At 40.6% G+C, this 13,276-nt stretch overlaps 1 protein-coding gene across 19 annotated transcripts in view; it reads left to right on the top strand.

Moving 5' to 3' along the window:
- Window positions 1–13,276, top strand: part of MAP2 (microtubule associated protein 2) — a 345,989-nt gene that overhangs the window by 279,228 nt on the left and 53,485 nt on the right. For 11 of the 19 annotated variants that reach the window (XM_050916086.1, XM_050916091.1, XM_050916099.1 and 8 more), the window contains one exon: window positions 12,379–12,624. The exons of the other annotated variants lie outside the window; for them this stretch is intronic. In XM_050916086.1, the coding sequence (XP_050772043.1) occupies window positions 12,379–12,624 (246 nt within the window). The remainder of the gene's footprint in view (window positions 1–12,378; window positions 12,625–13,276) is intronic. 19 annotated transcript variants of the gene reach the window in all.

The raw sequence follows: 13,276 nt of genomic DNA, 5'->3' as shown, positions 1-13,276 counted from the left end.
AGCTCTAGTTAATATTGTCTTGTGCTTCTTTCAGTGAATTAGGCCTTGATTCAGCAAATTCCTTATTCACCTGATCAAGGCCTTATAGCTGGAAGCTATATTGAACTTTTGTTGCTTGGAGTCAGGATTGCCTGATAAGGTTAAGTATTAATGAGCCAAATCCGGCAGTAGTTAGTCAGGAAAACTCCTACTTGACTTTAGTGGGAACTTTGCATGAGTAAAGACTGCAAGATTTGACCCCATGTGTACAATACCTGTTTAAACCCACAGCCCCACATGCTACTCAGTTGTCTGTGTGTACCTTTTTGTGTCTGTCCGTCTGTCTGCTCTGTGTAATGCAGTGGTATTTACAGAATTTAATCCAGTTCTGAAGTTGTTGAACAAAAAGTTCTGTATATATACCTTAGTTTTCCTTTTCGTTTTTGTTGTTTTCCTCTTGAATGTTTTACCAGTGCTGTTGTCTGTGCCTTGCATTGCTTTGAAACCAAAGGAGATTTCCTTCAGTCATACCAGGCTGGAAATCACTGTGTTGTAGACATGACAAAGGTAGATGTGGCCAGCCATGCAGCAAACACAAATTAAAAAAAAAAAGAAGAAGAAGAAGGAGGAAAGAGAAAAGAGGAAGGGAGGGAGATTTCTGGGTCAAATACATTTCAGGAGAGAAAAGAGTCAGTGAATGTAGGTTTGATTCTTTCATTCAGCCACAGACAAACGTTCAGATGAGCAGGTCTCTTTGCAGTGCTGCTGGAGGTAAGATAACTAATTTGCTCTTATTGAAATTATTTTGGTGATCACAAATATTGTAGTGTGATTTTTTTTCCAGGAGTTGAAATTTTCCCAAGTGCTGTCTTATCGTTTTATCAAATGGATCTGGACAAACAGTGCTGCTGCTGCTTTGTATTCCCAACGTGGCAGTTTCTGTGCTCAGATCTTTGTAAGATTGTCCCCTAATTCCATTGTCCTGTGTAAAAAATGAATCTAAATGCCTCTCATAGACTTTTTCTTACATTTTAAAGTATGTATTTTGGGATAAGCTTTTTTTAAACAAAATAAGTATATTTTACAAATTGAAAGGAACCAAGTGCTGTAAACAGAGATTATTTCCAGTTAAAAATGACTTTCTAAAAGGTATTTTCAAAAGATACCCAGAAGCTAAAACTGAGTTAGCCTTTGTGTAAAAAAATTGTATTGTAGACTTTAAAATACATTATCTTTTTGCCTGAGCGTGTTTAGAAGGGACAAAAATAATAAAGATGACATTTTTGTTGTAGAAATAAAGAAGGAGGCGAATAAATCATATTAACATTTAAAGACATTATTTCCCTTCTTAAGAAATTGTCATAAAGCTGTTATGAATAAACAATACAGATCTACCAAAAAACAAAAACTTAAAAACAAAACCAACAATATAAGACATGACCTTAATAAAATGGTAACAACAAATTAATACATATGAGCCAGGACCATTACTCTCCTCCATTTCCATTAATATTTCAGACAGACTAAGCAGGGCCTGTATTTTCTTGCCTATAACCAGTTAACAACCTATAAAGTAGGTGTTCTCTGTCTTCTTTACGCTTAACAGACAGATTGTCACCTGGACCATTCCCACCCACACTAATCCATGGTAATGCAGGCCATTTCCCTTCCCATTCATGATGATGTGACATCCCTGTATGGTAACGACAGCGATTGCTTACATAGAAAAATAATCTTAGGAAAGTGTTTGGTAAGGGGATTTTCAGCAGTGCTCAGCATTGACCTAACTGCTTCCATGAGAATTTTACCAATGACTTCAGTGACAGTGAAGTCAGACTCATGCTGAGCGGTTTTGACAAACTCACCCTTTAATGTATTTTTGATGCCTTTTCAAGCATTTTAGCTGTTAAGTACAAGGAGGAGGAGCCATCGCCATGTGACTAGCCAGCTTTCTTTGGGCTACCAGGAAGTGCTCTGTGTACCACCTATAATACATGAATCATTGTTTGAGTACCTCTGCCATAAAGACGTTTGGCTGGTATTGTCAAAGTTAGGCAATCATCTTCCATCGAAACTCAATGTGAGTTGGGTCCCTAACATCCCAGCCTGTAATCTAAAATCACATAACTAACATACTCAGTTTTAGCCATGTCAGTCACTTCCCTCTGTCTGTTTCTTAGCACTAGAATGTAATCTCTTTTCCACCTTCTCAGAATCTATTTTGTGATTCAGGAGAAAGTAATAGCAAAACATTATCTGAATATTTTACTGATTGTATTTGTCACTGAAAAATACTTCAACAAATATTACTGAAATATAGATGCAAATCTCTTGTAATTTGACATTTCCTCTGTTTTACTCTGTGCCCTCTGTCAGGTTTGCTGGTTTGAACATCATCAATTGTTACAGCAGTGAAATTCTGGTTACCTTGCATAATAACCTATGAGGTTTTTTTTTATACTCAAGCAGGCCCCGATTCAGGAAAGCACCTAAGCATTCACTTAAATCTATACTTGTTAAGGTAAGAAAAGCAGTTAAGCACGTGCTTAACTTTAACTTTAACTTGACTTCAATGCAGACTTAAGCACGTGCTTAACTACATTCCTGAATAATGATGCTTTCTTGAATTGAGACTTTAATCAATATAATAAAATGAACTGGAAATACAGAGTGAATTAACTGGCTTAGCAGTTAAATTAATTTATTAGTAGGAAATAAATTTAGAAGAATCAGCAGCAAAATAATCCTAAATATTTTACCCTACTGTTGATTTTTAACTCTCTGGTAACCTATTTGCCCTGATGAAAGAATATATGTTAAAACAGTCCATTTAAAGCAAACTCTGTGGGATACAGACAGAGAGATAGACGGACAGATATAGTCACCTCAACAGAGACTCCACAGGATGCAAATAACCAGACATTATATTGTGGACAGTTATATAATAATAATAATAATATATAATATAATAATATGCCACAGAATCTTAACCCTGGATAATCTTGCTATCAGATGCAAAATACTGCAGATTGGAACTAATGGTATTGTGATCAATGAATAGTTTGTCTTCCCGTTATGAGTGAATAAGCATGAATGGGTCCACATGCTGCATTCTTCCTGCAGCAGGAAGGAATAAATATCATTCTGTCACAAGTTAGTTGCTACTACTTTGCTGCAGAAAGCAAAAAGTACCTCACTGAAAATAACAGAGGTTGAGTTCTCATGGTGTCCTGTAAAAGGAATCCTGTATTTGAATGCATTGTTTAGTGCCTAAAATGTTTACTAGAAAAGAGATTCTTCAACTGCACCATTTAGGCATTTTACATTTCAAAAATAGGTGCTTGGAAAATTAATATAGATGGCTGCAAAATATAAGTTTATGGAGACAAGGGAAGACATTGGAGACCTTGTTCAGAATCTAAACTCCCAATCCTGCCAGTGCTTAAGCAGGTAAGTAAGTATCTGGAGAATTAGAGTCTATGATTCTAAATGAAGTGCAGGCGGCATGACATAAGTTCTTACATATAAGTTTTTTTCTATCCTATTCATACACGTATCTGCAAAAATATTCAAGAATTTTAAATACAGGTCACCGTTATTAGCCAGATTGAAATCTACAAATGAGCTAAGGATCTTAAATCAAATGACTGACTAGGATCCTAAGCCGGAAGAAGATTTATTTAAAACTGCCTAGTACTTGCCAGGAAAGAGCCGTGAGCAATTATAAATGGAAATCACCACATTTTATTATTATGCTACTAGTAATCCCCCCACAGATATATGGAAGAACTAGGTCATAATAATAATAATAATTTCCTGTTTTAAAAATGTATGTGTGTATGTATGCATGTATATATGTACGTACATAAGCACACACAAAGTATCTTTTTATCTATTTTAGTCCACACTATAATATTTCTTCCTCAATGTTCCCCTTATGCAATTGTAGTTGCATATCATACACAGAGGTAATAGCTGCAGCTCCAAGTCACATGCTTTTGATGGCATGTGATAGTTTGATGAGCAATATGCATTTCATAAATCAGCAAGTGTAACCTCCCCATTACAGAATACTTGCTCTAAGAGGCACGGAGAGGTGCAATTAATGACAAAACAGATTCTCTTTGTTCTTTATTGACTATAGTCTTTGAATTAGATTACCTCTGAAATGCTGTGTGATAAGTCAACCATTTGATGAATAAATGAGATTTGAATGACCTTGAAAAATGGAGTAACAGAGGTAGGATGGAATTTACTAGTGCCAAATGCAAGATCAGGCATTTAGGGACTAACAATAAAAATTTTACTGTAATCTGGGCATTTACCAGCTGGAAGTCACAGAGGAGGAGAAAGACCTGAGTGTATTGGTTGATCACAAGATGACTATGAGCCCCCAAATGGATGCAGCCATGAAAAAGATTAATGCAATCCTAAAATGCATCAGGAGAGTATTTCTCGTAGAGATAGGGAAGTATCGTTACTATTTTACAAGGCACTGGTTAGACCTCCTCCAGAATGCTGTGTGCAAGTCTGGTCTCACATGTTTAAGAAAGATGAATTCAAACTGGAACAGATGTAGAGAAGGGCTACTAGGATGATTAGAGGACTGGAGAACCTACCTTATCAGAGGAGAATTAAGGAGCTTGGCTTGTTTAGCCTAACAAAATGAAGGCTGAGGCTGATTGTTCTCTATAAATACCCTGAGGGGCAAACACTAGGGAGGGAGAGGAGTTATTTAATTAACAAATGGCTATAAACTGACCATCAACAAGTTTAGACTTGATATTAGGCAGACAAAGGTTTTTAACCATCAGAGTAGTGAAATTCTAGAACAGCGGGAGCAAAAAACCTAACTTGTTTCAAGACTGAGCTTGATAAGTTTATGGAGGGAATGGTATGATGCGGTTGCCTACAATGGCATATGGCCCATTTGTGTCTGCTATTAGGAAATATCTCCAATGTCCAGAGATGGGACACTAGATTGGGAGAGCTTGGCGTTATTTCAGAGAATTCTTTCTCAGGGTCTGGCTGGTGGGTCTTGCCCCATGATCAGGGTCTAACTAATATTTGGGGTTAGGAAGAAATTTTCCCCTAGGTGAGACTGTCAGAGACCATAGGGGTTTTTCACCTTTCTCTGCAGGATGTGTCGCTTGCTGGTTTGAACTAGAAAAAATGGTAAATTCTTTGTAACTTAAAAGCTTTAAATCAAGATTTGAGGACATCAGTAACTCAGCAAGAGGTTATGGGTCTATTACAGGAATGGGTGGGTGCAGGAGGTCAGAATAGATAATCATGATGGACCTCTTTGGCCTTAAAGTCTGTGAGTCAAGGAATATGTTAATATGCCTTAATAAAGCTATATGTGGCCATTTGTGGAAGACAACTTTATTATGTGTTTTACAGTTGATGGGCTAAATTTTTATCTTGGTTACGTGGATGCAGTCATTCTGACTACAACTGCTTGCACAGATGTAGCTGAGAGCAACATGTGTTCCAAGCTGAGTACCAGGTTGGGAAAACTGCCATTGTAAAAGAGTCTGGAACAATTAAAAACTCATGCAGACAAGAGAAATATAATTACTTAATTCGTGCCAGACAAGCTGCTAACTAGCATCTCAAAGCTCTGCATACATAGACAAAGAAGCACATCCAAACTGAGACTAAAAAAACCCCCTGGAATCCCACTTCATTCCTCATCTGGGTCTGCTTAGCCAGATGTGTCCCATCCTGCAAGGAGGAGGTAGTGCTGATTGTGCATGTCATTACTCCAGAGGGAATTCTGCACCAAAAAATTAAAAATTCTATGAACAATATTTTAGAATTCTGCAAAATTCTGCAGGTTTTATTTGTCAATAATTAAATGTGGAGCCTCCAGCATGGCAGAGGGCAACACGGACCACTGTCTGCACAGAGGTGGGAGATCACCCTGCAGCCCCCACCCAGGATATGGTGAGGCTGTGCCTGATCCTGGTCCGCCCCAGAAACACGGGGGGCCCTGGCCGGTCCCCCTATGCCAGGTGCACCAGGTGTGGGTAGGAAAGCTCAGCAAGGCAGGATCCAAGTGTGGAGGGGCTTAGTGTGGGGGGATCCAGGTAGGGGTTGAGAAGGTTCTGTGTGGGGCAATCTGGGTGTGGGCATCTCAGTGGGGAGTCCGGGTGCGGGGGGGATCTGGATGCACAAGGGCTTGTTGGGGGAGTTCTGAGTAAAAATGGGACACTGCAGGGAGTCCAGGTGAAAGTAGTTGGGGCTCAGCAGGGGGGATCTGCATATGGGGGATGGAGCTCAGTGTGGGGCTCAGTGGGAGGGTCTGGGTGCTGGGGGAGTGGGGCTTGGTGGGATGGATGGGAGTCCAGGTCCAGATGGTTGGGGCTCAGTGGGGTGAGGGTCCAGGTGCACAGGGGTTGGGCGCAGCAGGGGGGGTCTGGTTGCAGGGGAGCTCTGGATGCAGGAGTGGGGCTCAGCAGGGTGGGGGTTCAGGTATGGGAGGCTTTGTGGGGGTTCTGAGTGCGGGGGATTGAGGCTCAATGGGGGATCTGGGTATGAGGGCTCGGGGTGCATGGGGGTTTGGCGAATGGAGTAGCAGCTCCCTGTACAGTGACCTCCCCCCCGCTGAGGAGTGATGTGGGGGGGGGCTGCGGAGCTTCCTGCAGCCAGCATAGGTTTCTGGAGGTGAGTCTGACCTGAAGGGAAAGAGGAAGTCCTGTCTTCCCCCACCTCCAGCCCAGCTGGAAGTAGCAGCTGAGCCTGGCACAGGGTAGGAGTCACCAGCCAGGGAGTCCCTAGCCCTGTCCCTCACTGCCCCATGGTGATTTCCTCTCCACCAGCTGCTCGGGGTGCCTGAAATGACATGCTGCGCTGCTGGGGAGGGGTACATGACCGCTTTTGCGGCTTCCCTTTGCTTTCCCGTCTGTCATTTTTCTGTGGGGGAAGCAAATAAGTCTGCAGGGGGCATGAATTCTGCATGTATGCAGTGGCCCAGAATTCCCTCAGGAGTTGCATGTACTGTCTCCAAAGCCCATCAAGGAAAGCATCTGCTGTTCGGTAGCATTCACTAGCAAATTGAGTCAGGAGGCAATTTTTATTCTCATGGGTTAGCTAGGATACCTTGGTCAGTCCATGATTTTTTAAGTGCACGTCCTATGAGATTAGTAGCTTGTTGCCAAATGAGGGAAGGTTTATGCAACCCTTCCTCATGTTGCTGAGACCTCCCTTATGTGAGCAGACACACCAAAGTCAATGAGGCTAGTGGTGTGCCTAACTGTTCACCAACGTGAGTGAAAGCCGCACAGCCTGGCTTTTACATCTAACTTTTCTGTACCCACTTACTCATCTCCATATAAAGGGAGTGTTATACCATAAATGGAAGAACACGGCTTGTTCATGATTACAGCGACTGGTAAATTAATATGCTACAGCCTAAAATGGAATAATAAGTGAGACAGATATCTGGGGGTGGGTCATGACTCATGCACATTCCTTTGTCAGATTTCCTTTTCTTACTTCAAGTGTTCACCTGGGTTAGGTTTCATTGCTAGAACTAGCACTCTGCAGCCATGGCGGTGTTGCTTTCTACAGTGGGATGCTCAGGTACACAGATCTGGAAACTTTAACTGGCTTGATTAACTTCTTTGTTATTGAGGTTGGGTAGGGTTCAGGACCCTAAATCAAAGAAGGAGAAGAAAAAGAAATTATTTTGCAACTTTCATGCTGGCAGAAAACTCAACAGGTAATCTACACTTACAGATACTGACTGAAGAGTATATCCTATGAATAAAGTGGTCAACAAGTCACTAGCTATCACACTCAGAGGATGGTCAACCTGAGACTTAATTTCTAGTAGTCAGAAAACTAACATTTTAGTTCTTCATGAGTTCACTCAGGTTCAGTGTGCACCACAAACGATGTGAAATCTCAGATCACTCCTGTTCCATTTAATAGGTTGGATAGTTCGCTATTTTTTATTGCAGCTGTGTTATTTTATTAACCTGTGTTATTAGAAACTGCACGAATCCTCCTCTTGGTATCAGTAGCTGAGCTAACCTGAGATGATACACTCTAACTTTTCAGTGGGAGATGAATAAAGCCTTCATTACAGTGCATTGGAAAACTCCCAGCAGAGAGCCAGGTAGGCTACAGGAACATGGCAAAGCAATATATAGGGCAGGAATGGACACTAAAAGAAACTGCCGAAAGGCAGCTGTACGAGAGAGGATTTTACCTCAGAAAGGATAGCCACCAGCTTAAAACAACTATCTTTCTTTAGGTTAAATTGTCATTCATTGATGTGTAGCTGAAAGAAGTTACAGAGGTTGAAAAAACAAAAACAGCATCTACCAAAGTACAGTAAATGGATTTCCTTAAATGCAAGTAGCTTTTTAGATATTGTACTTTCAAATGGTCCAGCTGTTTCTGAAGGGATTATTCAGCTCGATCCTGGGATGCACAAGGGCTACTTTCTACCCTCTATCTATGTTTGTAACCTCCTTTGGCTTCAATACGAGTTGTCAGTTTTGGATTGAGTGCAGCATATAGCCCTTCTATAACTAAGAGTGATTTTGAATTCATTGATACTTTTGATGCTTGGGTACTGTTATTATAGGCGCTAAGAGAGACAGGAAATAAATATATAAATGATACCTTAAATGAATGTAAACCTCACGTCTTCCATTGCTTAGCATGGCTGGTTTCATCCACTCCATTGTATGACATAGTACAGTGATTTTCAACCTGTGGTCCATGGACTGCTGGGGGGCCTGCAGACAATGTCTAAGATTTCCAAAGGGGTCCACACCTCCATTCAATATTTTTAAGGGTCCGCAAATGAAAAAAGGTTAAAAAGCACTGACATAGCAGCTTGATGTGTCTGAGCATGTGTCCATCCTGTCTTGTCTTATCTTTGTCTGTACAGTTCTCCCTGCAGTTTCTTCCTCTGTGTGTCTGTTTGTAGATGAAGGGGATGAGGAAAAGGTGGGACCTCTACATAGCTGCCCATGCTATAGGTCTGCCGCCAGTGGGGAGAGGCATAAACAGCTAGCACCCTCCATTTCAGTGTCTGTGCCCGTTGAGGATCCCTGCCATTCAGACGAGGAGTGCTATGAGCACCCTTTGTTCAGCTCAGAGTGGACTGATTCTAGTACATTCCCCAGCGCTACAGCGCAGAGTACAGAGGCCTTGTTAGGCTGCGATGAAGGTGAACCAGGCATGGTGCCTCTTTGTTCTTCCTCCTTTCCATCCTGCTCCATGATATTCCATTATTGTGCATCAAGTAACTAGTTTCTGTGGAAGAGAGCCCTTGGGGTTTGTTTGTTTTTCCACATGGAGGTAAAGTATCTCTGGAATCCATGCACCCCGAGGGGAGCTGCAGCTGTGGAGCCAAATGCAGCACGGCTGTAAATGGACCCAAGTCCATGATGGCCAACAGAGATGCAGCCACTTCCACCAGAGTTGAATTTAGTCCATAATTTGTAGTAAAATGGCCTTGGTTATTGCAGTGAAAGAAGCAGCTAATTAAAAAAAACATAAATTGTTCCCTCTCCTTTTGGGAGAGGATCACTGCCATGGAAAGTAGGGCGATCATTTGATATCTGAGTTAAGCCAGTTGTTAATGCTACAGAAAAAAAACAACACCCATCCACTGGGACAGCAGTAGAAAATTACTGATCACCTTTGATTCACCAGGTAGGGCAAAGGAGGCCAGATTAATCTCTAGTGTATCTCCGTTGACTTCATAGGGATTAGCTTGACCTATGTGTCTTTATCAATATTCCACGTGTCCAGCTGACAATGTGTTTGTCTGGTCATCAACAAGATGGCATGTAAGACAGACATTTAAGTACGTTTGTTGTGATCATTCTGCATCCCATCTCTTATTAGGCTGAGCCCCTTATTGAGTAAAATTAGCCATATTATTTTATCAAGATGGTTGAAGAAGGGTGGAATGAATTTTGTGGAGTCAGTTCCTACTCCAGATAGTGAAAAGAGTGTTGGCTTCTCAGTCAAGACCAAATAGACAATGTCACACTTAACACTGTTGTGCTAAATCAGCCTGGGACTTAAACTGGATCTGAACAATGGTTAGAATACAACATTCTACAGAGGTTTAAATCACAGAAGAATTGCCCTGAACATCTGTAATTGTTCAGTAAAACATATGAGAAGAACTGATGAGATCATGTCAGTGATGAGCTTATCACACCAGGGAATTTAGCTTGATATTGAAGAGTGTATTGAATATTATAATAGTATTGGATCAGATAGGGAAATCTATTTCCTAGAAAGGGGGGAAATTAATAGAAAAATCAAGTGTTTCATTATATTTTTAGGTAGAACTAGTATTTGACTTTTGTGTGTGTAGTTATTACCATCTGAAGATACAGATGCTTGTCCGTTCAAGTAGAAAATCTTTTTTTTCTGCAGCTATAATTAAGACAGTATAAATGTTTCCATTATAAACCTCATGTTTTGGAGATTGTAACCCAGTGGTAAAATTTTGCTCAGCAGTAAAGCAAAAATCTATGGTCTTGGCGGAGTAGAGTTTTTTTCCCCAATGTAAAAACATATGAGAAGATATGTCATGTAACTTTTGTTTTGGTAGTGTTTCTTTTTTAACTGTATACTCAAAATAATATTGGTATGATGGGCTGTAATAATACTGAAAGAGCCATTATGATCTATAATTTTAACATTTATTTACAACATTTAGCTAATTATACTTTCTTTGGACCAAATTGTTCACTTTATTCCACCTGTTCTGCAGCTGTGTTATTTGCGTGATAGCAGTGAAGTTACATCAGCACAAAAATGGAGTAGAGAATTGCATTTTTTATCTAAAATTTTAAAAAGAAGTATAAATGCAAAAGAAAATGAAGCCAAAAAAAAGTTAAGTATTTAAGCAAGGAAATAAAGATTTTGTAGTTGAACACCGTCATTAACTTGCCCTTATTATGCCAGTGTATTATATTTTTATGTTAGATTAAACTCACCTATGCTTAAAGATCTCTGGAACACCTAGGCACCATGATCTGGTGAAAGACACAGTTACAGTTCAAATTCCAAATCTTCTGGCTTCTGTTAATTTGAGATGAATTACGTAACTAATTTTATTTTTATAGTTTAATTAATAATGCTCTACTTTGGATAACTATTTTCTCAGTACAGGTTAATGAACACATTCCTTTTTGTGATTTATAAAGGCATAAATTTAGTTCTTTTTACCAAACTAGCCTCAGGAGAAAAATCACTTCTCTACAGAGAGGTTTAGCATCAATAAAACAGAGCCAGATACAACCACTGTTATTCAGGTCACTAACACCTAACTCCAACCTGACTCAGTGAGGGGCTTAAGCATGGGCCTAACTTTGAGGCACACATGTACTCCTGTTGACTTGAGTGCGACTACTAAGCATCTGAGCTGAGGTCTGAATAATCCCAGTTGTTATCATTGGGAATGCTCATGGGTAAAGTCAAGATTATAGCACAGGGATTTTCATTAAAATTCATGGGCAAGATGTGAGCAATAAGCAATGAATCACAGAAGGCCTGGGCCCCAACACCCGAGGCTGACAGCCGTTACCCCACAGCTGCGGGGGGCTGACTGCCTGAGCGAGGGGACTGAAGCTGAAGGCAGAATTTACAGTGATTTGTTAAAGTCATGGAATCTGGGACTTCCGTGACAAAATCGTATCCTTACTCATGGGGTAAGGCGCTATTCAACCTGAGTATGAGTGCCAGAGTCCGGCCCATAATGAACAGTTCATTAATCACTCTTCAATGTTCTTCTGCTGTGGCAAGAGAAGAACCAAAAATATGCTTAAAATTAATATAATTATATTAGCACCATGCCAAACTAGGTGCCTTGTAGTAGGTTAACTCACTAGGCAGTTAGTGCTCAATTTCCTCAAGGTCAGGGAGAGGAGTTACTTTCTGCACTGGAGAAAACAGCACATTTATAAAAAATTTCAATGCACTTTGTGACTACATGGATACATCAGACTTTTCACAGCCATCTACCACCGAGCATCATCTCTATTTCCAATGAGTATTCGGGATGTTTGATCTACAGTCATCTCCACGTTGCAAGGGCAGGTCTGTAAAACACTTTCAGCTCTCATTGTACAACCTAAACATGCTTCTCAAGGAAGGAAACAATGCTGTTAAATGTTGCCATGCAAAGCGCAATTTGGCAACCAGAAAATAATACATCCTTTTTCGTTCTAAGGCAAACTCACTCACACCCCCCCCCCACACACACACACACTTGAAATGGGATGGAAGCTGACACAGCCTTGAGGTGGCAATCTAGTCCACCTATAGAGCTGAAAGTGTTACTGTAAGAACAGTCCTACTGAACTTTGTACTTTGTGTTATCTGCTGATGTCACCTCCTTTTCCATCCCCCAAGAAGAAGAAACAGTAGAAAGTCCAAATGCCGAGGAAGCGAAACCAGCAGCTCTTCCTGGAAAGGAGCTGGGGAAAGACAGTGGTTCTGCTGAGCCTTCAAAGCAGGCAGAGGGCCAGCTGGATTCTGGTTCGGAGGCCAAAGTGTATCATGAAGACAGTGTGCTAAGTGTGGCACTCAGCGGGAAAAGCATAACAGTTGTTGAGGAGGTGCCCCTGAAAGCAAATATACCTTCCTTGGCTGAGGAAGGTGTGTGCTCCTTAGGATTGCATGTGTTTGCTGCAAATGGAGTTCTTCTCCTGCTTTCTCCAGTGCTTTCCAAGGCTGCTCCATTTCCTCCTCCTCCTCTCATTTATTATTATTATTGTTCTTGTTATTATGCTTGACGAGTATGTATCGGGTAACCCAATTTGCATAGATGCTGTATAACAAATGATTTCCCACCACTGCAGCTGATTCCTGATTTTTTTTACTTTGCTGTGATACAATGTGCTTTGCAGCTAAGCTGATACTGACACATCAGCCTTTATTTCCCCATCTCAGATGTGTTTGCCAGTCACATTGCTAATCTATATATATACTTTTTTTCTTTTTGGTGCAGAGATTCATCTGCTATTCTTTTTTTTTAAAAAAGGAGATTTATTGACTTAGACTATGACATAAAGAGGCTTAAACTATAGAAATATTTTTGCTTGCTATGTGCAGTGTTATTATTTGTTTATGCTTCAGTGCATTCTGGTTTTGTTTCTGTAAGGCTATTGCTTCTTATGTCATATCCTCACCATTCATTGCAATCAGCTCCCCGCCTTCCCTTCCCTCCTTGACCATTGCCAAAACTTTGAATTTTCATTTATTTTAGCTTATTACAAGTTTATGGCCCAACCTGAAGTCCCTGCTCAGG

Source organism: Gopherus flavomarginatus, chromosome 10 (genome assembly GCF_025201925.1).
Source record: "Gopherus flavomarginatus isolate rGopFla2 chromosome 10, rGopFla2.mat.asm, whole genome shotgun sequence".
Taxonomy (NCBI): Eukaryota; Metazoa; Chordata; order Testudines; family Testudinidae; genus Gopherus; species Gopherus flavomarginatus.
The sequence above is the reverse complement of the archived record's forward strand: the minus strand, read 5'-3'. Positions and strand labels throughout refer to the sequence as shown.